Source organism: Accipiter gentilis, unplaced genomic scaffold (assembly GCF_929443795.1).
Source record: "Accipiter gentilis unplaced genomic scaffold, bAccGen1.1, whole genome shotgun sequence".
NCBI lineage: Eukaryota > Metazoa > Chordata > Aves > Accipitriformes > Accipitridae > Astur > Astur gentilis.
The window spans coordinates 17,002-41,625 of NW_026060872.1; the positions used below are offsets into that span (position 1 = coordinate 17,002).

Below are 24,624 nucleotides of genomic sequence, written 5' to 3' on the forward strand. Positions count from 1 at the left end.
AGAAGTGGTGCCTTGGCCGAGCGTGGCGGTGGCCGGTGGAGGCAGGTCGGTGGTTGTCCACTGGATGCAGAAGACCCGGGGGTCGAAGAGGCAGCCACATGGAGCCCTCTACAGACCTGTGTGGGTGAGGGGGAGCCGTGCTGGGCCGGGGGGACTCTCTGGGGGCACCCGCCAAGCCGGCCCCGATGGCCGACATCCCCCAGCTCTGGGCCAGGGGCGTGGGGAGCTTGTGGCCGGGGCGATCCCCACAGGGTGAGCTGCTGTGCTGGTGGGACGGGGTTGCAAATCGGGGAGGAGACTCGCATCTAGGAGGTGAAAGGGGAGAGGTGGCCCCAAATATTTGGGGAATTCTCTGCAGATGGGCTTTACTGGGCACGCGCCGCCCGGGCGAGGGCAAGGATGCTCACCGGGGCTTGCTGAACCCCCATGCGAAAAGTGCCGGGGGAACGGGTGTGATGGGGATGGCGAAGGTGCCAGAGCAGACTGGGGTGCCATACCTGCTGGTGGTGCCTGGGGGGCCCGGGCTGCAGGGAACGGCTGCTCCCGCGTGGGCAGGCGGCACGGGTTGGCTGAGCCTAAGAGAATGAGACAGGAGCGATGGCCGGCGGTCTCCTCTGCTCTTGCCCCCCAAGAGCATCCCTGGGCTGCAGGGGTTGGGGTCGGTCCCTACCTCAAGGGTAGAAGGTTTTGCGGAGCATGAATGGCTGGAAAAGCTGGGGCGCCGGGGGGCCCCAGGGCCCAGGCAGTGGGAGCTGCATTGGTGGCCGCGCCATGGTCCCTTCTGGCTGTTGGCTGCCAAGGACTCTTTGGCGTCTCCCCGGAAGGAATGCGGGGGCTCCCTGTGTTCCGCCCCACCCCCAAGAGCCTCCCCAGCTCCTCTTGGGGAGGGAAAGGGTTAAGGGAGGCTGGGGTGGCCCCGGGGCCTACAGGCGGCTCTCGGGGTCTGCGGGTACAAATGCTCTTGGCTTTCAACAGTATTTTTCCGGTGGGGGAAGAACAACAAGTTGATTCAGCTGAGCCAAGCGGGGACCAAGCTGCAGCCGCAGCCTCCTTGCGCCAGATGGCAAATGCGTTTGTGACCGTTGCCCACGCTTCTGTTTGCTGCGTTGACCGGAGCGAGGCAGAAATAGGAAAAAGGACCTCGAAGGCACGAAGGAAGGTCACGCGGTGTCGCTCGGTGGCACGCTTTCCCACAGCCCTCACTCCAGTAGTGCTGTCAGGTCTTTCAGTCTCCTGCTGGGAAAAGCAGCAGCTCTGGATCCCCCTGGGAGGGGGCAGCCCTTTCCCTGGGTGCATGACACCCCGGAGGAGACGCACCGTGTGCTCCCAGAAAAGGACTGGATTCTGCCCAACGTCCGGTGTCAGGGTGCTGGGTCTGTTTGCGCTCTACGGGATCCCAGGGATGGGGTTAGTACATCCCCTCCTCGTGCTTGGAGGATTCGGCGCTAGCAAGGACACCCCAAGGGTACCAAGGACACAGGCCTCTCGCTCCTGCTGTGTGAACAGTGTGTGGCCTGGGGGAGTCGGGACAACTGCCGTGAACCGGAGGCCAAAGATCTCTCCTGGCCTGTATCCTGGTAATCAAAGAGATTGCGCTCTGTTCGTGAGGCACCTCTGGCTGCAAGATTGTGCAAGGCCATGTGCTGTGTAACTTGTGGCAGGGACCGATGCTGGGGGCATGAAGGCAAGCGCGCTTCTAAAAGCATAAAACTCCGTTTCATTTCAGAGCGCAGCTGAGCCACCCCGCTCCTCAAGACTCTGCCATCTGCACCGCTGTGGCTGGGACTGGGCAGTGCTGCACATCCCAAAGGCCACCGAGTCACACCCGTGTCCCTGCTGCTTTGCCGGGAGCTTCTGTGATGCGAGCGATGTTCTGGGGGCTGATCTCTTGGACTGCAGCTACTCCGTCCCTGACCGGCAGCTGGCCAGGAGGGTTGTGTCCCAGGTGGAATTCCACCTCTCTGACGAGAACCTGGCCAAGGATGCTTTCCTCCTGAAACATGTCCAGAAGAACAAGATGGGCTTCGTCAGCATCAAACCACTGCTGTCCTTCAAGAAGGTAGGCAGCGCGTTGCGTTGGCCAGCCGGGGTGGGAAGTAGGGGTAGGAATGCCTACTTTCTAAAACTCCAAAATGAGTCTTAGAGAGTTTCTTTGACCGGCTTTTCGGTATCATGGGTCCCCGTCCCCGAGTCCCTGCTGAGCGTCCCCCCCAGCAGACTGCTGCTGGCCTGAGAGCTGCTGCCCCTGGAGCAGGACGTGCTGCACAAGGACCCCTCGGCCCCCTCCTGGCCCGGCAGCAACTTCAAGCCCAGCAATTTCAGCAATGCCTTCACTGGATTGCTCCTCGCCAGCAAAGTCTTCCCTCCGCTCGGGACAGGCTTGGGCACAGGCAGCTGCTACGGCCTCTGCCCCAGCACTGAGAGCACTCGTGGCTGCGGCTGGGGGAGTGGGGTGGGTGCCTGGGCACCCTGGCCCAGCAGCCCCTCGCCAGATGCCAAACCTCTTGCCGGCAGTCCTCCGGCAGCGGCGTGGGTGCCTGAGCCCCTCGGCCTGCGGGATGCGGTGCTTTGCCTGCCCCACTGTTGTCCCAAAAGTGGGGTCGTTTACCCGGCGTGCAAAATGCCAATATAAACACAGAGCAGAGGTATTTTATTCCAGTTCATGTTTACGAAAAGATGGGGGCTAGGTGGTAATCCGCAACGCTAGCACCCCTCATGCCTAAAGGGGCAAGCAATTTATACAGTTCAGTTATACATATTCGATTTCCAAAGTTCTTCCCAAAACTATTGCCGGGAGTAGCTTATCTCGCACAGTTTCTATTGGGCTACAGTTTCCCTGCTTGGAATTAAAGGTCCAGTGTTCTTTTCTTCTACAGCGCATGCTCAAGGAGAGTGGGGGGGGCAAGTCTTTTTGGTGTGGAATTGAGTTGGTGGTCATGATCTCCCCCTGCCACCTTTCTTTACCTTTCCTCCAGTTTGCGAAGATGCTTCTGACTTCATGCCTATTAGCAATTATTCAACTTTTTGGCGCCTCCTGGGGTAGGATGTTCCCTTCTTCTCAGTTTTTTAGTTCTTCTTCAGGGGCACAGTTGTTAGCAAGGCATGCGTTGATCATACAAAGGGGATCTTGTTTCACAAGAGCTTTGTGGCCTTTTTCGTGTGGCTTAAGTACATCATTTCTTAAGTACATCATTTCCCCCTGTGGTGGGTTGACCCTGGCTGGATGCCAGGTGCCCACCAAAGCCGTTCTATCACTCCCCCTCCTCAGCTGGACAGGGGAGAGAAAATATAACAAAGAGCTTGTGGGTCGAGATAAGGACAGGAGAGATCACTCACCAATTACCGTCACTGGCAAAAGAGACTCCGCTTGAGGAAAATTAACTCAATTTATTACAAATCAACCAGAGCAGGGTAATGAGAAATACAACCAAATCTCAGAGCACCTTCCCTCCACCCCTCCCTTCTTCCCAGGCACAACTTCACTCCCGGATTCCCTACCAACCCCCCCCAGTGGCACAGCGAGACGGTGAATGGGGTTTACGGTCAGTTCATCACACATTATTGTGATACTTGCCAAACCAACCAAGAAAGGTAAAACTGGAGCGCAGGGAGCAAATGCTTTTCTTTCACCTTAGGCCAACTGCTCGGACGCTCTCTATGCTGCCCTGCTGCAGAGGGCATCCCTCTTGTACCAGTAAGAGACATAAGAGTGAATTAAAGCCAGAACTCCAAACCAGACCAAAAACCCAGTCGTGATCAAGAAGAAAGTGGAGAATGCATCAAATATAACAGAAAATTATTTTGGACATTCCCAGTTTACATTTGGAAAATAGAGGAAAAAAAAAGAGGAGGAATTAGGTATTAAAAGAAGAGCACTGAATGATAAAGCAGTAGCAGTCCCTCTACCACTACAAACCCACACCCCCACACGCACGTACGCACACAGACTTAACACCACCAAACTCCCCTTGACTGTGACGTTCCCCTCAGCTTGCTGGTCTAGAGATACTGAATGCCTGAAGCACACCAAGGATAACTGAAAACATCTGCATGGCTTTAATGGGAATCCTCCAACTGAAACAAAGCGCCTTCTCCCTCTGTCTGCGTTGGCACATCCCCGAGTCACGCTCTCACTCCTCTCCTTCAAAGTCAAGATTCCTAAACGGGAAAAGCGGGAGTGGGGAAAGGCGAAGGGAAGAGAAAAAGAGGGAGAGCATCATCAGTGGAAGACCTGCCAGCTGCTGCTGATTCAGCCCTGTTTGGGGGACCACCCCAGCAGAGAGGAGTTGGTTTGCATGCCACAGTCCTCACTGCCTGTTCCCAGGGACAGGCCGTTTGCTCAGCCTTGCCGGCCAAAGCGTGGGAAAAGCGTAGGTGTGCGCCGTCGCTTGCTGAGGAGCACGGTCACGATCACATGCAATCCTTTACCTTTTTCCTCCCTGGATTCAAAGGGTTTCTGTCTTCAAAGTGAGAGCCTTCCATACGGTCGTTTGTGACATTTCATCCAGGATAACAATCTCAGAAGGATCAGTCCTGCAATAAATATTTTACATAGCAATCCGTGATTATGGGAACTGATGCCACCAAGGGCATTAGCATCAGCAAGAGGAACAGCGGAGCCCCGAGAATCAAAGCTCTGCATAAGTGTGGGAGGTTTTGCTGGATGAGGAGTTTTGGGAGGCAAGCCGGGGAGCTGCAGAGCAACAGCTCTGTGCAAAGGCTCTTGCTGGGGCTTAGCCCCGGTCCGGGTTCCTAAGCCACTGCTGGTACAGATCACGCCTGCAACTCCTCATGTGTTAAGTATGAGGATCTCCAGCTACCGTAAAAGCACTGATGAGGCAAGGTTTGGGGGTCAAACGCGAGTGCTGCAGCCACTCTGCTTGCGGTCAGAGCCTTGCAATCACTTCCTGCAGCCCTGCCCCCGAATTCGATTTTCCCACCAAGCTGCCTGCTGGTTTCTGTGGGATGCCCCACAAAGAGGCAAGTGGAGAAAACTCTGCCAAACACCATCAAGCTAATCTTGCCGGGGGTCCTGGCGCTTGGTGGGGCTTTACCCGTCACTGCTTTGCTTTGGGATATCCACGTCACTGGTCTTCCCCACGTTCAGCTGAACTGAACTTGCAGCAGCAGCAGCTTCCATGGCCCTCCTGGACTCCTGATGTAAAAAAGGGACAAATCACGTTCTCTGTCTTTGATCAAAGTGGAGATAAGCTGAATGCCCAGCACAAACTTAGCAGTCTGCCCTCCGCTTCTGCCCCTTGGCAGCTATAGGTATTAGTGCAGCAGGGGAGAAACCGTTCACTCCAAAGATTTCGGGGCAGGGGGACTGTGTGTTCAAAACATGATTATGAGCAAGTCTTGCCAGCAGCAGCAGCCGCAGCAGCATCTAATAATAATCATCATAATGATAATGACCTTTGTGAAAAACAACTCGTTTTAAAAATTACACCTGTATTCAAGCGTTCAGCTCACTGCTACTTGAGGAAACAAAGGTTACAAAAGTTACAGGCTATTGGGATCTATTTCGATTGAGTGCTGATCTTCCCCCAACATTTCCAGACAAGCTGTAAGAGAAACAGGCAATCTCACAGACACACGGAGATGTCCAGCCCCGAGGACACAGCAAGCCTTACCTCTTCTTCTTCTCCAGCTTCATTTCTGGCATCGTCCAACTTCTTCTTCCTTTCTGGCATAAGGTCATCCAGAAAGCTGAGCTCTCGCTTTGAGAAGCAGAAATCCATCGCTTTCCGGACAAATACGAGAGCCAAAACCTTCATGAATAAGAGGGAAGATGCGGTGAGCTCAGAGACGATGCCACCTCTCACTCCAACGCTGCAAACACCCCGCTGCCGAGCGGTGGCAGCTCTTACCATCATGGGAAAGATGATGGCGGCACGGGACACCTTGATGGTCCAGAGCAGGACGAGGCAGGTCAGCTGGATCGCCGTGAAGAAATGCACCTTTCGCAAGGGCACGTGCCGCAGGTAGATGAAATCCGGCTGGTGTTTCGCTGGCATCCAAAACAGCTTCAAGCGATCAAAGAACTGCAAAATAAAAGGGAAAGGTTGCCACCTTGGGACTGCGGCAAGTTTCTGGCCCTCTCGAGACGTGGAGGCACTTTGCAGCATCTCGCTTGCCGTCAGAAATCCTGGATCCCACCGCGTTCCTCCTGGGAGCAGCACCCATTTTCCCTTCGCTCCATCTAGCAACCGGCTTGCCCCTGAGAGCTGCCCACCAAACGGCAACTATTCCATGCCATTCCATTATTAGCATTTCTCGGCCCACTGAATCCCCCCATGAGGATTTCCACCAGTGGTAGAAACTGCCTTCCCTTTGCACCAAATTCCCCCGCTTTTCACGTAACCAAACACTGACCTGCCCTAAACCCTGCAACAGAGAGCGCTGAACTTGCCTGGTCCTCCCAGCCCTCTATACCTCCTGTGCCTCCACCAATCTCTTTCTTACACAAAAGAGTTTCATTGCTTGCTCTGCGAGAAGTTTTTCCCATGCCACTGCTTTTTTCCCTGCTGCTACAGAGACAAAATACCAGGGAGCCGACATGCTGCACGCTGTAAAAGAGTCCGTACCTGAATTCTTCTGAGCGACGACACACCCATGTAGAGAAAGACGCCATAAAGCACAGGCATTGGTATAAACTGGGGGGGGGGGGGGGGGGGGGGGGGAAGAAAAAAAAAAGAAAGAATGCAATCGTTTCTTTTTCTGTATTGCATTTTCAGTATTACCACCCTCTTCCACAGGCACTGCCTAAAATTGCTTGAAGCTTTCCAGCTTCCATTCAGGCTTAGAGATGGGTCAGATATTAACCATTGTTTTGCCATTTTGTGCGCACGAGTGAGCTAAGGCTCTGCTTTAGGCTGAACTTGGGAGTTATCTCTCCTCAGAATAATCCTATTTTCCAGAAAGGTTGGAGGAAAATAGGCAATTTCACCCGTGCTACCCTATGCCGCATTCTCTGGCGGTAGAAGAAACACTTCTGCCTATTCTTGGGGCAACAGGCAAAGGCCACAGGCCTCCTTTTAGCCTAGAGACGAGATTACTTTGTGGGAGGAACGTGCAAGGAAGCCCACAGGGATGACCTCAGTGTGTTTAGCTCCTGGGAACGGCTGCTCCGCGGCATTTGGGGAGCAAATTGCAGCCACTAAAGGGCTGCCTGTTTGAAACAGAGCAGATGTGCTTGTCTGAATATGCTCAACTGTAACCCATAAACATGGGTGGGCCTGAAAGACACCCAAAAATTCAAGCAGTTGCGTTGCTTGCTCGCCTCGAGCACACCAAACGGGGGCCTGAAGGGCTGCAAAACCTAACCGAGGCTGGTTCCCACCGTTGGTCAAGCCCCAAGGGTTGGGACCACCTCCTCCTCCTCCGCTCCACAACTAACTACTCAGGCCTGCAGAGAGGGGACTGTTTTTCTGTAACCTCCAACAAGCTCACGGTTGTTGGGTGGTTTGCATTTTCCTCTCACCTTTAACACGGAAGTGAAGAAGACAGAGCAGCCCATGAGCACAAAGATCAGCAAGCCAGTGACTCTCTGCTCTCGTATCCCCAGAAACTTGGGTTGTTCTCCTGGAGCTGAGCAGTCAGACTCTACTTTGAGGCTATTCACGTGGGTGATGGACAGGACGGTCGCAGCCACAAACCAGGGCAGCCCCATCACAGAGCACACCCTGAGCATCACGGCCACCACAAAAAGGTCCAGGTGGTACCCGCATCCTTTCTGCAGGCAGGAAAACAAGAAACAGAGCATCCCATAGCACAAGAGCAAGGATAACGTCGCAAGTCAGACTCAAACCCTGCTCGAGCACAAGTCAACTTCTTCAGAATTCAAAACAAGAAATGGAAACAAGCAAGGGTGTATGCAGGCTTTGCACAAGCACCTGGCATGAAAATCTGGCAGGAGTTCAGACACAATGGATATGCAGAGCTTGTGCATTAAATACTTCTCCAAAAAACAACAAGCCACAACCCAAAAGCACCAAACCATTTTTTCCACTCACAAAGAAAACTGTACCACTTGCAAGGAAGGTGTGACTCTGAGTTATCCCTGGCAGCGCATCAAAACAATTCATTCCCCACACCTGCTGCTGCTGCCATTTTAAAACAAAAACGCAGTTCTCTATTGCTCCAAGATTAATTTGCTCCTCCAAAAGGTTGCTCATCTGAACTGCCCTGTCACTTGCTCCCTGCATCATCATTAATCCAGGAGAGCATCCTGCCACGCAGCCTGACCTTGTCCCAAACCAATGCCTTCAGAAAGCATCGGGAATAAGAGCTTCCCCCCAGACCTGCAGCCCAGAAGGGGCTGGAGTCATCTCTCGCAGGCCCTTACCTTCAGCTTGTGCTCCTTCCTGTTCACAATAACGGCACTGATCTGCTGGTCCATGAATATCAAGATGGTGCAGAGCAGAGCTGGGACGAGCGCAGCCAACACCGTCCACCAAGGGTTGGGTCCTATGGGGTTGATGAACCACCCGCGGTCGTCTCTGGTAGGCTGCAACAAAGCCCATACATCAGCATCGTCTCCCAGCCCAGGCACTCCACTGGCTTTCATTTTCCCCTCCCTCCTTGCGTCAGAGCACCTCCCAGCCCTGGCTTCATGTCCCCCTCTCCCGGGGGCTTCAGCAGTGCCAGTCTCCTCCTTGCAAGCAGCTCTAGATACTTCCCCTGTAGGTATCTAGTTTTGGGGCCATCTTCTCATTTCCAGGAGGAAGCAAGGCACTTGGAGGTGGAAGAGGAGATGGTCACACCACCAGCATCTCCTCCAGACTCAGCCCTGCCCTGCCCCGGCATCACCTTGTGGCACCCCCACGTGCCAAAACACCCCGTACCTTGAACGCATGGGGGACCTGGAGCTTCGGCAATGGGATCCCAACCACAAAGTCAAGGAGCACCACGATGACGATGGTGAGGAAAACAGCAAAGTTGCTCACTGTGGACCGTACCTGGGGCGAGAAACCAGAGGTGAGAGGGGCATGGCAAACAGGGCCGTAAGGTGAGATGCAAGAGTTGCAGACATCCACAACATTAAGGCTGCTTAACCAAATCCCACCACCCCTCTGAGCACATGCAGCCTGATCCCTTGCTTAGATACTGCTGCTGTGTTTGTCCCTGGGAGATCTGGGGTCAGACAATAAAAAAAAGCTTAACTAGGCCAACAAGGGTTGGTTTAAGTCAAAATCTAAAAATAATAATAATAATATTAAAAATAAGAAAACACATGTCTGCCACTACAGCTACACTCACAGCTACAATGGCAACAAGGCACTGAGGCATCCTTTAGTCCTCAAAAGGAAGCTCCTCATTCGAATCTACTTTCCACTCGAGCACATAATGCACAGAAGGTAGGGGAAAAAAACCAAACCGAAAACCCCAACCCCCAAAACTTTGGGAAACCTGACTTCCTACTACCTGAGGAGAAGAAAAAAAATTAAAAAAAATCAAACCCCAAAAATCTTCAATCTGGGGCAGGTCACGAGGCAGGTGGGAAACGCTACGATGATTTTGCACTCATGGAAATGAGTGTGGGACATCCAAGCTCTTGGAGAGCTTGGCCTGCAAGGCCAACGTTTCCCAGCTTGACCAAGGCAGGGCAAATACTGCTTAGTGCTCCAGGAAAGCCATTTTGGGAAACGAGTGCGGAGATGGACACTGGCCACCTCCTTCTACTTACTCTGGTTGGAAAGTAGCGGCTGGTTTTAAACTTCTTCAAGAAGCTTGACAGGGCAAAGGTGGCGAAGAAGAGGATGCAGCACCAGAAGAATACATCAGGGGTGTAGGGGCCGTCGCGTCCACAGGCAGGTCCTTGAAACTCCCCACGCAAATACTGACATTTCTGGAGAAACAGAGCGTCAGGACACAAAGGCAGTGCACGTGCGGCAGGGAAACCTCGCATAGCTAGGGGGTTTTGAGGATCTTGGTCCAAGATCCACGACCCTGTAACTGCTCCTGCCAATGGAGATTTATATTTAATGAGCAGCAGCAGCTGAACAAGTGACACATCGAACTACACAGCGGAGAAATGAGATGTGAGGAGACACCATACGCTAGTAACACATTACAAGAAACACTCATCCAGGTGACACTCTTCCATCAGTTGCTTGCATTCATAGCACTGTGTTTCCTTAACTGCATCTGGCTTCAGTCCTCACATCTTCCCGCAAAAAACAACATGCCAGGCTCTCCCAACCCTGTGAAGAAAACCTCATCAGCTTTCCTAACTAAAAAGTAATTCTTTTAAAAATTATTTTTAAACCTGAAAAGGACTAGGATTCACAGGACTAGCATCATTACATTCACTTCACAGTCCTCCTCAAAATGGGAGAACAAAAGATAATTGACATGACAAACGCCACAGTTACAGACGTTCCTTCCTGGGGGTGCAGTTCGCACACCTAGGAGCTCATGCATGCACGAATGGGTGACGCCAGGCAGCAGCCTTCTTACGTGCCTCTGACCTCAGGAAGAAACAGATAACATGAATACTTTTACTCCATTTGCATCCTGAGGACCAGAGATGAAGCCCAAGATTTGCCTAGATGACACAGTCAGTTCCTTTAAGGGATGAAATTGTTCGTTTGAGTTTGGCTTCAAGGACTCCCACAGCTGGCGATTAACTAAGAGGTATGCTACAGCGAGGAGCCCGACACACAGACTGCAGGACAACTCATCACGCCAGGCCTCTGAGCTTGCAGTTCTCCGCAGGGCCCGGTGCTGCCTGAGCAGGTGGATGGACTTCCCAGTTCCAGAAATACAAGCTCGTGAATCAAACCCTCCTCAAGCACGCAGGCAAAACTGGCTGCGCTTTAGCGAAGCAAACCAACAACGAGGCTTCCTTTGTTTGGGTGCCTCCTGTCTGACGATGCTCTGGGCTACTTTCTCTTCCTGGCAGCAACAGGAATAAGTTGCTCTCATACCTACCAGCTTCTGACAGAGAAAGAGGATGATCTCGTTCTTGCCTGCTAGGACCAGGGGTGGCAATAACGCAGTCTGCCGAGACTGGAAGGGGATGCCTTGGAGGCGGAAACACGCGGGTGTTCATTACTCCTGGGCACTCGGAATCACGGGAGGAGATGATGCCGAAGGGCCTGATCCGATTCACAAACTGACGCACCTTAGGACTGAAAAGGCTTCTCCTTCCACTAACTTACTTTTCTCTGCAACAACAGCCTCAGGAGAGTAACTTCTCCGTAACCCTTTACACTACAGCAACTACAATACTTAATCCTAATGTACCTTACAAGAAAACTACTGCGGTCTTCTCTACTAGAGGGCCAACGCTGCTGCGCCTGTAAGGAGCGCTTTACGTTTTATTAACCTTTTGAAACAACGCACTAGCTTTCCTTGCAATCGCATTACGTGGGCTTCCTGGGACTTTATATATGCACGTTCGTTTTCTCTGGCTAAATCAGATTTGGAACGCAGGGGTGGCCATCTGAAAACACTGCAAAACATTCTTTTTACATACATCAGTTCTCTGGTGAAGGCAACAACTGAGGAGGATCTTCAGCTAATGTAAAACTGCGAAGCTCAGAGGAGTCGTACTCCAGCTAAAGATCTGCGCACTACTAGGCAGGAATGTCAAATTAAGCAATGCCCAACAGATACAAGTCATTGGACCTTTTCTTTTACAAGTAGGAAAGAAAGGGTACACAGAAAGATAGTGGTCTGTAGAAAATGCATGTAAATCATCAAGATTTCCAAGGATTACTCGAATCGCTTCCTGGAGAGGCCAAAACAAGAAAGGAAGGAAGAATATTAACAAGATAGCCACAATCCCACTGCCAAGTACAGTTTTCAGGCTTGGGAAAAAAAAATAACATTACAGTTTGCAGGAGTCATGGAAGAGCAGGTTCCAGATATTTTGCTTTTCCTCCTCCCCTTCTTCCCCCTGCTCCCTCCCATCACCTTAGAGCACGCTGCCCTAACAGATTCACAGAAACTGAAGTGAACGAATATCTTAACCCTGAATTAACATAGAAGCAATACTATGGAGAGTGGAGGTGTGCTTTTAAATTTAACAAGTTCTACATTTAAGAAGCCTCCTCCTTGCCAGCACAACACATGCAGTATTGACCTGTTTCAAAAATAAACATATTCCCCTTTTTCGGAATATTGACCCAATTCAGTTACAAAGGAACTGTAATTCAGCCCCAACAAACTCCTGCTTTATAAACGGGAAACTTTTTCTAGGAATACCTTTTGTTGGGAAGTGGCTTGCTGAAAAAGGACATGGGCCTGTGGAAAAGTTCACACAGAGCAGAGTTCTGTGTGAAAGAATGTCAGTTTGAGCAACAAGACTAGGCCTTGGCTGAAAATAGCTGGCTTTACTGATATTGGGAGAAAAACAACAGCTGGTCTCGCTGTTATCAGGAGAAAGACAGGGACGGTGTGACCTTGGCATAACTTCACAAGTAACTTTTGAAGAAGTTCTCATGAGAAAGTTACTGAACACGCGTAGCTGCCAACCACAAGTGGGTGTGTTTTAGTAATGAATAAACATTAGCAATGTACCAATCATATTAGGACTAGTAGGCATAATTATCGCAAACTGTATAAATATGAGCTATCCGTGCAAATAAAGTTGAATCACTTCTATCACTCATATTGGGTCGACTTATGTGCATTCCTCCGCCGCTCCAACAAATGGTGCCCGAACGGGGACCGAAGAAAGGGGAATAATTGGAGCGACGGACACTGAGAAGCACCGGTAGCAGCGACCGGGGGGCAAAAGATTAACCGAACGCTGATCGTCTTGGTTGGTGTGTTAACTCTCGTGCCTGGACCATCCAAAAGGGGTTCGCCGTCAGTGAGGGCTACTGGAAAAAGGCTGCAAAGACTTTTTAACCGAGGTCCCTTAATCAAGGTAGCACCCAGGAGTATCAAGAAGCCGGCCGGCAATGGATCAAGAGGTAGCCCTAAAATTATTACAGTGCTTTTTAGAAAAGCGGGGAGTAAACTGCATTAAGCAAATTTCGGGGTTGGTCGTGTTAAGGGATGCTTTAAGAATCCAGATTTATTATTTAAGGAGAGTGAATGGCGTAGATTAGGAGACGTATTATGGGATATGGTAACTGATGATGATAAATCAGCTAAAAAACTAATGAAGCAAGGACAGAAACCTTTCAATTAGTGTGGGTACAGCTTTTGAGCTTAGTACCTGGAATGCTATCGGAACCTCCCTATGGGATGAAATTAGTGACGGGTCTAAAGAAGTTAAAGATCTTGTAACTTTATGGAAATTGATTAAGACAACTCTGTAAGAAATGAAAGCAGATCGTAAAGCGTCTGCGTCTGCTTTTGCTGCTCTCTCTCTCCAACCGCAAGCGAAAGGGAAAAGCGGGGAGAAAAACATAATGCAGCGAGAGAGACTTTTTGGAGCTTGTTCGCCTACTCTCGTGCCCTTGACTTCTGCTCCACTCCCTGGGACTGCCGATATTAATCAGCCATCCGACAGTTCCCAAGCCTCCCTAACCGTACGATTAAAGGAAACCCTACAGAATCAGGGAGTGAGTAAAAATCTGCCTACGAAAAACCAGCCCTCAGATACCACCGTTCAACATGAACAAATTATACCTAGCATACACCCTGATTCAAATAATGCAAACAAGGACTTGGCTACTCTAATAATAGAACAAAAAGAGACAATGTTAGAATTGTTAAAGGAAATGGGGAAAAGAGACGGGGAAACCAACCGCACCCGTGACAGACGCGGAGCCGCCTGTAATAGCCGCTGCAGAAGAAAGGCAGAGACATTGGAGGGGTGTAATAACAGATGCCATTATAGAAGGGACTATGCTCTAAGCATTCCCAGTTATTGCAGCAAATGGACAGAAAAAATGGGAGGTGTTTGACTGGAAGGTCATTGAGAAATTAAGGAATGCTGTGAGTCAGTACGGAATCAAATCTGCGTTAACTCACCAAATACTGCAATTCATTTTTTCTGCTGATACGCTGATACCTCGAGATATTAAACAGCTAGCACAGTTGATTTTGACACCCGCCCGAATGTTAGTGTTTTTCTGGCAGTGGGAGAAGCTCTGTGATAGGGAACAAGCAACATCACGACAACAAACAGATCCCCTATGGGGAGTAACCATGCAGATGCCGATGGGTGCTGGACCCTTCGCATCAGGGAACGCTCAGTTACAATGTGTCACTGAGGTTCATCATCTATCACAGATCTTGGCGTATCAAGCTTTTCTTACCGTACCAGACAATATGTACAGCCATGCTTTTACCCAGGTGAAACAGGAGAATACAATTTATGACCACCCTGACATGAACGAGGGCATGAAAGAAAACATGTTCAAAATACTCGCTTTTGAAAATGCTACTGAAAAGACACGCAAAGCATTGTGTAATTTGCCGAAAAATGCAGACATCGTTGATATGATAGAATACACGGATCGATCAGTGGACTCACAGAAAGTAGCCTATGCTGCCACAGCTCTCCAAGGAGCTACAAAGAAACACAAGGCCAGTAAGACACCCTTGGTCAAGTGTTCTAACTGTGGCAAACGTGGACACATTAGGAGCAAATGTACAGGTACTGTTAACAGTAAGTGCTGCAACAAGTGTAAGAAAGATAACCATACCACCAAGAATACAGGAAGAAGGGAAACTTTACACCGACTGCGAAGGCCCCTCGCGCGACGACACGAACGCAAGGGGCTTGAGCTGCCAGCCCTCAGGCAGCCTCGCAACCACCAGATCCGCCACCGCAGGAAGCTCCAGAGTGGATGTGGAAACCGCAGTCAACATAAAGGGACCATTGGGGTTTGGACTTAGTGCATTTTTAATGGGGCAATCTTCAACAGCTCTAGAAGGAATTCTGGTGCTCCCAGGGCTTATTGATGCAGATTATTGTGGGACTGTGAAAATTATGATTCATGTTTTAATCCCTCCTGTTTCTATTCCTAAAGGTACCAGAATAGCACAATTAGTTCCATTCAGGTCGTGTGTTCCGAACCCAGGTGAAGTACAACGTGGAGATGGTGGATTCGGCTCCACAGGGAAACCGCAGGTATACTTTGCCATGGACACAACAAGAGGTAAACCAGAAAAGGTAGTGCAATTGGAAGGGCCCGATGGAGTTGTTGTCAAGAAACATATGACAATCAATACAGGTGCTGATGTTATGATTATTTCACAATGCATTTGGCCTCCATCATGGCCATCGATCAATCCAAACTTTGGTATTGCAGGGATAGGGGGCACACAAGCCACCTTAGTAAGTCAGCTACCGATTACATTTGTGTTCCCCGATGGTGAACACATTACGACGTGTCCGTATGTCATGACTACCCCAACTGAATTGTTTGGCCTCGTACACCATGATTTATTGAGCCAAATGAAGGCAATGTTAGTGACGCATCCTTTTTAGGAGCGGTCACTGAGGGGTAGCCGATTCTGAAAATTAACTGGAAAACAGATGAACCTGTTTGGATTGATCAGTAGCTGCTAAATTCTGAAAGGCTACTAAAAATACAAGGGTTAGTTGAGGACCAGTTGAGAGCGGGACAAGTTGTTCCTTCTACTAGTCCATGGAATACATCAATATTTACCATTCCCAAGAAAAGTGGGAAGCGGAGACTGTTACATGATCTGAGCTGTGAATGTGGTGATGCACAGTATGGGAGCCCTGCAGCCAGGTTTGCCATCTCCAGTTATGCTTCCAGAAGAATGGGATGTGTTAATTATAAATCTAAAAGATTGCACCCAGATGGCGCTGAACAGTTCGCCTTTTCGGTACCATCGATTAACAAGGCAGAACCCTATAAGAGATACCATTGGGTCGTGTTACCGCAATGAACGCGCAATTCCCCCACGATGCGTCAGGTGTATGTGGCCTGGGCATCAGAGCCTGTAAGAAAGCAGTTACCTCAGTAACTTGCCACAGGATGAGATTTTAACTCAATTGCAGGACATCTTAAGCCATCGCGGAGTAATAATCACTCCTGAAAAGGTGCAAAAGGCAGCACCTTGGAAGTATTTGGGGTGGCACATAAATGCTAGCAATGTTAAACCTCAGAAGGTTCAAATAACATGAGAAATTTCAATGTTACATGATGTCCAGAAGCTTGTGGGAGATATCCAGTGGGTGCGGAATCTTTGCGGTATCACTAATGGCAATATGACCCCTCTGGTAGAACTCTTGGGTATGAGAACACTGTGCAGATGAGAAACGGGAAATGACAGAGCTGACCAATTGGTTGCAGCGCCACGGGAGCCTCCTCCAGGGAATCGTTTTCAACAAAGCACGGCAATCGCATGCGTTCTTGCACCAACCCGCTAGGATGTTAGCAAAGCAATTTGACTTACCACTTACTGATGCCCAAGGTATCGTTAAAGCATGCCCTGATTGTCAAAACGAAGGGCTCGGCTTGGGCTGTGGGGTTAACCGACGAGGTCTTTTGCCATTGCAGTTGTGGCAAATGGATTTCACCCATGTCATGTGGTTTGGTGCAAAGCGTTCTGTGCATGTGTGTATTGATACCTATCCTGCTGCCATGTGGGCCACGGCACAAACTGGAGAAAAGGCCTTACATATTGAATGACATCTTCACGCTTCTTTTGCAGTACTGGGTGTGCCTCAAGAAATTAAGATGGACAACGGCCCAGCCTATGGTTCTACACGATTTGCTCGATTTTGTAATTTGTGGGGAATTCACCACGGTACCGGTATTCCACATCTTCCCACAGGACAGGCTATTGTCGAATGGGCCAACCAAACCCTAAAAGAACATGCTGCAAAAACAAAAGGGGGGAACCCAGGGCTTACTCCCAGAGGAACGATTGGCCAAAGCCTTATTTGTGCTAAATTATCTTAGATTGACAGGTGATCACAAAGACCCACCAATGGTAGTGCATCATGTTCTTTTACAGGCAGAAAGGACGCAACAAAGTACAGGAATCATGGTAATGTATAAGGACCCAGAATCCAGGAAATGGTGCAGATCAGCAGAAGTAAAACTTACTGGGAGATCCTGGCTAAGTGGGACAAGCCATGGCTTCGCACTGATGCTGGACCCGGAATTGTTCCAATGGCGACTGGCACGGCACCGGCGGGTGCTGGAGCCACTGATCTGACAGATTCTAACTAATAGAGTATTACTAGTGGACACGGAGTCCTTCAGAGAGGTTTTCAGAACAGCGTGCCTTATTGTATATAGAACCTGCTTTAGGTAAAAAGTGTGTAAAGCATAATTTGATTAAACATAGTGTGATTACGGGAAGACAGTGTGGGGTAAAAGTTAGTTAAAGCCAAAATTAGGGGTAAGGTCTATTTCCATTAATAACCTGGGAACGAGGTTGATTGTGTTTCCACAGATACAGGCCCACGATGGACTCCTGTTCGATTTGCATGACCATCATCATCTGGAGCATCATAGATGATGTGGCAATATGAATACTACCTCAGCCAAAAACTAATGTATAGGTCACCTTGGCTAACATAACAGGTCAAGATTCTCTGTGCGTCGCAACTGTATCGTAAAGCCCATGAACCAATAGACAAGATGGCTATGACTCGTGCAGCGCGCCTGGCCAGCGAGCGCATGCGTCATAGATTGCAACCGAGGCGGACTTTTGGCACCCGCTGGCCACGTGTGCTAAAACCCGTTCCTCTGCAAATGTATAAATACTGGGATTTTCCGAAGAGCATCGGGCTGGTGTACGGTGAGGCCATCGTTGCCTCTGTGGGGACGCCCACGGAAAGCTGGCACCTACCGATTGCTGGGCTGAGTTCGTGGAGCAAGATGGCACAAGAATGTATAGATGGTTCATTTTCCTCATGGTCTGGGTCATTAGGGGTAACGGGTTGGCTCAAAGAATTATGGGCATTATTGTAGTTACTGTGATTTTAGCTATTGTAATAGTTTTACCTTGTTCAGCTTATTAAGGAAAATGGCATCCCAAGTTATTAAGCAAGCCTGGATTGCTCAAAAACAAAAAGAGGGAGAAAGATTTAAACGGAGACCTACAGTGGATTCAACCTTGTTGTGGTATTACAAATACAGACTTACAGCCGCTGCTGGATTTATTGTGGGGCAGCGGTACCTTAACTTCTACAAGACAACTAAGTGCACCGGGATGGCAAGCCTTGGCAGCAATTGGACAAAAAAACCAAACCAAAACAAAACAAAACAAAAAAAAACACAACAAAAAAACCCCATCACATCCTCCATGTCTGGCAGATACGTTCCTGATTTACCCATAAATTTGAAACCTTATGCTGAGATTGATATCGAACACACTGACTGTAGTAAGCAGCATGACAGTGACACCGGTGATTGATCCACATCGGTTAACACCATGGGACAGTAAGAACGTTTGGGTGTCACTAGCTAAAGCTATTAATCAAACCTCTTTTTGTGTGCTTATGTATTTTATTAGGTATAATGTTGTTTTTACTGTGTTTAATTAATTGTGTTCACAGATCTTTGCAAAGGGCAATACAGCAGGTGTTAAAATTTTACCTCAATCTATATACAAACAAATAGATTGGCTGAAGAAACATACACAAAGATCCAGCAAGAAACTAGTTGGTTTGATGGAGTGTTACAATCAATATTCGGCGGGATAACACTATGGGTAATGTCATTGATTAAGGAAGCCTTATGATGGTTGGGTATATTGATATTAATCTGTGTAATAGTTAGAATTCCGTATGGGTGCATGATAAAAGGAGTCTCAAAGCTGACACACCAAGCTCTACTCGCACAAAAAGAAAAAGGGGGAATTGTTGGGAATTGGCTTCATGAAAAAGGACGTGGGTCTATAGAAAAGCTGTGCGAGCAGAGTTCTGTGTGAAAGAATGTCAGTTTGAGCAGCAAGACTAGGCCTTGGCCGAAAATAGCTGGCTTTGCTGATATCAGGAGAAAAACAGGGACAGTGTGACCTTGGCATAACTTCATAAGTAACTTTTGAAGAAGTTCCCATGAGAAAGCTACGGAACATGCATAGCTGCAAATCACAAGTGGGTGTGTTTTAGTAATGAATAAACATTAGCAATTTGCCATTGTTGTCCAGGCCCATTGCCTTTTCCAGTCTGGCCCATTTCCAGCTTGGGGGTGCTCTTAGGATTAGTCTGGAGGCAAAGATCACACTGTTGTGCGATCACACTGCCTCACCGTGGCGTATAAATTCCTAGCCACAATTTCTCCTATCAGATGATTATACAGGGCTTCTGTTCCCCAATGTCTTTTCCTATGTTCCTCCCCTATCAAATGCCATAATAAGCAAGAGGGAACAATTAGCTTTCCCTGTGGGGTATGAGCCCACCCCTCTTCATTATATGACCCTTCTAAACCTGTAATGAGCTTTTGATCTTCCTTAGTGTATTCTGGCTTACCTTCTAGGGAAATCCACCTATCAGGAATTAAGGCCCCTTCTGTTTTTACCTGTGTTTTGGCCACTTGTTTTGCCTCTCTGTCCGCCAGCTCGTTCCCTTTTTCCAAATCTGAGCTCGCTTTCTGGTGTGCCTTAATATGCATAATTGCTACTTTCTTAGGGAGCTGGACAGCTTCCAGTAACTTCAGAATTTCTTCTGCGTGTTTGATATTTTTCCCTTGAGAACTCACTAGTCCTCTCTCCTTCCAAATTGTTCCACGTGCGTGTACAACTCCAAAGGCATATTTTGAGTCTGTATAAATGTTCACAACTTTGCCCTGGGCCAATTCCAGGGCGCGGGTTAGAGCAATTATTTCTGCCTTCTGTGCGGAGGTGTTCCTGGGCAAAGCCCCCGATTCTATTACCTCTTGGCTGGCAGTGACGGCGTATCCCGCGTGTCGATTACTGTTTAGGACATAACTGCTTCCGTCTGTGAAGCGAGTTTCCCCGTTTTCCATGGGGCCGTCTTTCACGTCTGGGCAACTGGCGTACGTTGCTTCGATGGTTTCCAAACGGTCACGATGTACCGGTTCTCCTGTGTTCCTGCTGAGAAAAGAAGCTGGGTTGACAATGTTAGTGACTACAATCTCCACGTCATCCCGCGCTACCAATATAGCTTGATATCTCAGGAATCTTTGTGGAGAGAGCCAGTGTCCGCCTTTTGCTTCCGGTACTGCTGATACTGCGTGAGACACCAGAACAGTCATCTTCTGGCCCAGAGTAAACTTTCGGGCTTCCTGTGTATTTAGTATCACAGCCGCAACCGCCCGCAGGCATCCAGGCCAACCTTTTGCAGTCGTGTCTAACTGCTTAGAGAGGTAGGCAACTGCCCATCGATACGGGCCCAGGTTTTGTGCTAATATTCCCAGAGCAATGCCCTGCTTCTCATGGGAGTAAAGAAGAAACAGCTTACTCGCATCTGGGAGTCCTAAGGCCAGGGCCGACATCAAAGCCTTTTTCGGTAGCTCAAAGGCTCGTTCGGTCTCCTTATTCCACTCAAGGTGTTTCTGCTTAGTGGCTGTCAACGCATACAGTGGTTTAACAAGCAATCCGTAATTATAGATCCACAATCGGCACCACCCTGTCATTCCCAGAAAAGTCCATAACTCTTCTACTGTCTGAGGTCTCCCAGTTTGACATATTGCCTCTTTACAGGCCTGTCCCAAAGGTCTTTGTCCCGCACTAATTTCATAGCCCAAATAATTCACTTTGCCTTGCATTACCTGTGCCTTTTTCTTGGATACCCAGTACCCCTGAAGTCCCAGGAAATTCAACAGACTCGCCGCCCACGTCGTACAATCTTTCTCTGTTTTGGTGGCGATCGGGATATCATCCACATACTGCAACAGCTTCCCCTCCTCAGACGGGGTTTCCCAGGATTCCAAGTCTTTCGCAAACCGATTGCCAAAAACGGTAGGCCTATTCTTAAATCCTTGTGGCAAGGCCGTCCAAGTGAGCTGGGTCTTTCGACCGCTCTTGGGCTTTTCCCATTCAAATGTAAGTTTTGCCTGGCTTCATGGAGAGGGAGGCAAACGAAAGCATCCTTCAAATCTAAAACACTAAACCAAGTCAATTCAGGTGTTAGCACGGTTAACAGGGTCTATGGGTTCGCCGCTACCGGGTAAAGATCTTCAGTTATCTTATTCACCGCCCATAAGTCTTGGACCACCCAATATGACCCATCGGGCTTCCGAACAGGTAATATAGGGGGATTGAATTCAGACTCACACTCTTTTAATAGTCCCAACTGCAAAAATTTTTCTATCACCGGCCGGATTCCTTCTCTGTCTTTCTTCTTTAGGGGATATTGTTTAATTCTTACCAGCTTTTGGCCTTCCTTGATCCTAACTTCAACAGGTGGAACACTTTTCGCTCTTCCAGGTGCATCGGTAGCCCATACCCCCGGGTACACTTGCTTTAAGATGTCCTCATTAATGATTCCTTCTAGGGGGAGACTGGTTAAGGTTAGGCTCAATATTTGAATATTTTGCTGATCTTTTACCTCCAGAGTAATTTCTCCCTTCTTGAATACAATTTTTGCTCCCAATGGTTCCAACAAGTCCCTTCCCAAAAGGGCCTTTGGGGAGTTCGGCATATATAAAAATTTATGAATGCCCCACTGTTTTCCTAATTTATATTCTAAAGGTTTACAAAACTATGCCTTTTCACTTTGGCCAGTCGCTCCTTTCACCGTGACATAATCATTCCCCGGGGCATCAAAGCCTGATTCAAAACCGAGTATGTTGCTCCTGTATCTACCAAAAATTCTACCTCTTGTTCTGTTTTCCCTAGCTTAATTATAACCAGTGGATCCGCTAGGGTAGATTCCCCAGGTTCTCGTCAGTCTCCCTTCACAGAGGCTACTGTTCTTCCTGTTTGAGCCCTCTGATGCTCCTTGTTCCCTGGGCATTCCCTCTACCAATGACTGAATTTCTTACACAAAGCGCATTGATCCTTGCCCAGTCGGGGCAAGTCTCGTCTAGGCCCTCTTCCCCTTTCTTCCCGAATAACAGCCATTAATTTCCTTTGTCCTTGCCTATATCCTTCTTCTCTGTTACTAAACACCCTCCGTGCTTTTGTGGTACAGAACAGAGATGTAGCAAGAAAGGAAAAAAAAGAAGGGAGGGAGAACAAAGGGAGAGAGACACAAAGACTGGAAGAAGGACAAAGGGATGGCAGAAGAAAAAAATAGTGATAGGCTACAGGACAGAGATGGAGGAGTTCCAAAAAGACACAGGGAGCATGACAGAACGAGAGTGAGAAACAAGGGACAGAGCAGGACAGCACTGGAGGAAAAAACAACTGTGATTGATAGGCTGCGAGAGAGACATGGAGGAAGAGAGAAAAGAGAAGGGACAGCTAGCTGGAGAGGGGGATACAGTTAGAAAGGATGGAAAAGGGAAGGGAACAGAGAGAAATACAGAAAAGATGGCAAGAGGAAGCAAGGCAGAGGGACAGCAATAGAAGAAACAAGGGACAGGGATCTGGACAGATGAAGAAAAAAGCAGGAGAAACATACAACATGATACGATGGGACAGAAAGTAACACAGAGCGTCAGATGATAATAATGACAAGAGATAGAGAGAGACTATGAAAAGCACAGGAGGTTGGAGAGAGAGAGAGAAGACATGAATGAAAAGAGTAGAGAGCACCACAAAGGGTCAGGGAAAGAGAAGGACAACAGAATAAAAAAACCCCTCACATATTACACACATGTTATCCACTCATCAAGCCCATTTCAGAGTTACACAGTACCTCAGCCCCTTTAAGAAAAGTAACACATGCGCCCGAGCCCATTTCGGCGCCGCACCGCGCCCGAGCCCATTTCACGGGTCTCTACCTACAGCTCCAATTTCAAAGTTCTGCAATCACTAGAGGAAGGAATGCACCCCCTTTCCATTAACCCAGCAGCAGCTACATTTACCTCAAGGTATCTACAACTCGCCCTTGGATGCCTAATTCCAACAGACACTTTCACTTACTTCAACAGCTAAGTTTACCTATGGGCACTAAACGCCCATGCTTCCCTCTACGCTTCCCTTTGTGATTGCCATTAGTACTGTAATTCCCACAAGGACACATAATTACCTGTCTTTTTTACATTTTATTTTCAGTGCTTCATTTGGTCCATTACTCATTCCACATAGATTCAGCTATGTCAGTATTTCAATCCAATTCTACAATGTACTTTTTCTACAATATATAGAAAAGACTTATGGCCTCACTCGTCAAATATTTGACACTATTAGATTTAGTCCTCTTTTAATCACTATTTTTACAAATACATGTAAACTCCAAAAATTTAGCATTACCTGAAGAAGAAATGCCACTATTTAGTACCTGCAATGCTCTACGGAGTGGTCTTTTCCACATTCCTCGCTCCCATTACATACATCGCTGCACATCCAGAAGTTTTACTCCCTGAGGTGACATTACCGCCATGATCCCTGTTCCCGGGCACCAAACGAGTGACCTCCAATCATCTTGACAGACCGTCCACTTCCACACCTCGACACAAAACCAGAAATTGAAAAATATCATTACATCACAAGCTACAAAGAGCAACCAAATATTTTACAAACCCACCACAGACAAATACAGTTACACTCACGCACTTCACAACCCTGGCCTACTCCATGCTGGCCATCTAGTCCAACTCCCCCCACAAAATCCTCAACTGTCTTCCAAAGACCATCCACCGAACAACATATCTCTCTGTGCTGACTGGCAATTACCAGGTTCCAGGGGAGCGCTCCACAGGAACACCGTTCCCGGGAGCCTTGGAAAAAAAAAACAAAAAAAAAAACAAAAAAAACCACAAACAAAAAAAATCGCCCTGCCTTTGAAAACCCAGGCCCGAGGCAGACCCCAGTCCAAACATTGGCAATCAACATTGCCTCATGGAGCAGCTGGGACCAGGGAAAAGAAAAAATAAATGGGGCAGGGGAGGACACACCAAAAACCAACCCATATCCCAGCTGGGGTTTTTTATTCTAAGTTTGGGTTTTTTTTCCTAATTCCCTGAAAAACATCTCAACTCTACATCCAACCTGAAAGGAAAAAAAAAACCAAAAAGGCTTAACCACAGAACCCTACAAGGTTAGAGACATTCACAACACACCACTCGTTCAGATCACATGAACGCCAGCCCTCACTCTCAACTCATCCATCATACCGTCCACAGGCCTCAAGAGGCCGTCACCCCGTCTGCAGCAGCAGGGGCCTCAAAAAAGCACCCTACCTGCAAAAACCCAGGCCCCAGCCCAACCTCCTTCCAACCAACCTCCCCACAAACTGCCCTTCCGTTACACCAACATTTCAACACGCACCATCATCTCCACCATCCGTGCATTTTCAACCCGATAATTAGCTTTCACAGTGCCACGTGTCACAGTCCAACCTCCGTAGCGCCATGTCACCTAAACGCAAGGTTCTTTCAAGCACCTCTCGTGCCCTGTCATCACCTGCAAAAACAACACACAAAGCTTGTCAACAGACACTTCATCCTCGAGAGAGAAGTCCTCCACCACTCCCCTACCCTGCTTCCCACCTATTCCAAAAATAACACATCCTCACAGCCAGTGTCCTCCATGACACTTGAAAAAACCAGAGCATCACAAACACAGAGCTGTCCCAAAGTTACCGATCGCTCCAAGACCCATCACGCTGCTACTTAGACCTCAAGGCCTTGACCATTTCTAGAGACTTGCCACAAA

At 48.6% G+C, this 24,624-nt stretch overlaps 1 protein-coding gene across 7 annotated transcripts; it reads right to left on the bottom strand.

Moving 5' to 3' along the window:
- Positions 1-2,694: 2,694 nt before the first annotated feature.
- On the bottom strand, positions 2,695-23,329 carry LOC126037014 (electroneutral sodium bicarbonate exchanger 1-like). 7 transcript variants are annotated; one of them, XM_049797231.1, is made up of 14 exons: positions 23,249-23,306; positions 21,230-21,351; positions 20,631-20,919; positions 19,773-19,953; positions 9,689-9,850; positions 8,847-8,960; positions 8,348-8,509; positions 7,484-7,735; positions 6,588-6,656; positions 5,871-6,044; positions 5,634-5,771; positions 5,055-5,155; positions 4,429-4,533; positions 2,695-4,158 (listed from the first exon to the last, which is right to left on the bottom strand). In XM_049797231.1, exons 4-13 carry the CDS (start codon positions 19,863-19,865, stop codon positions 4,446-4,448), a joined length of 1,353 nt encoding a protein of 450 aa, XP_049653188.1. In that variant the 5' UTR covers positions 19,866-19,953; positions 20,631-20,919; positions 21,230-21,351; positions 23,249-23,306; the 3' UTR covers positions 2,695-4,158; positions 4,429-4,445. The 7 variants fall into 7 exon arrangements, with proteins under 7 accessions (XP_049653188.1, XP_049653187.1, XP_049653189.1 ...); XM_049797230.1 differs by having other exon boundaries at positions 20,631-20,966; XM_049797232.1 differs by lacking the exons at positions 21,230-21,351; positions 23,249-23,306 and adding an exon at positions 21,136-21,194.
- Positions 23,330-24,624: the final 1,295 nt, after the last annotated feature.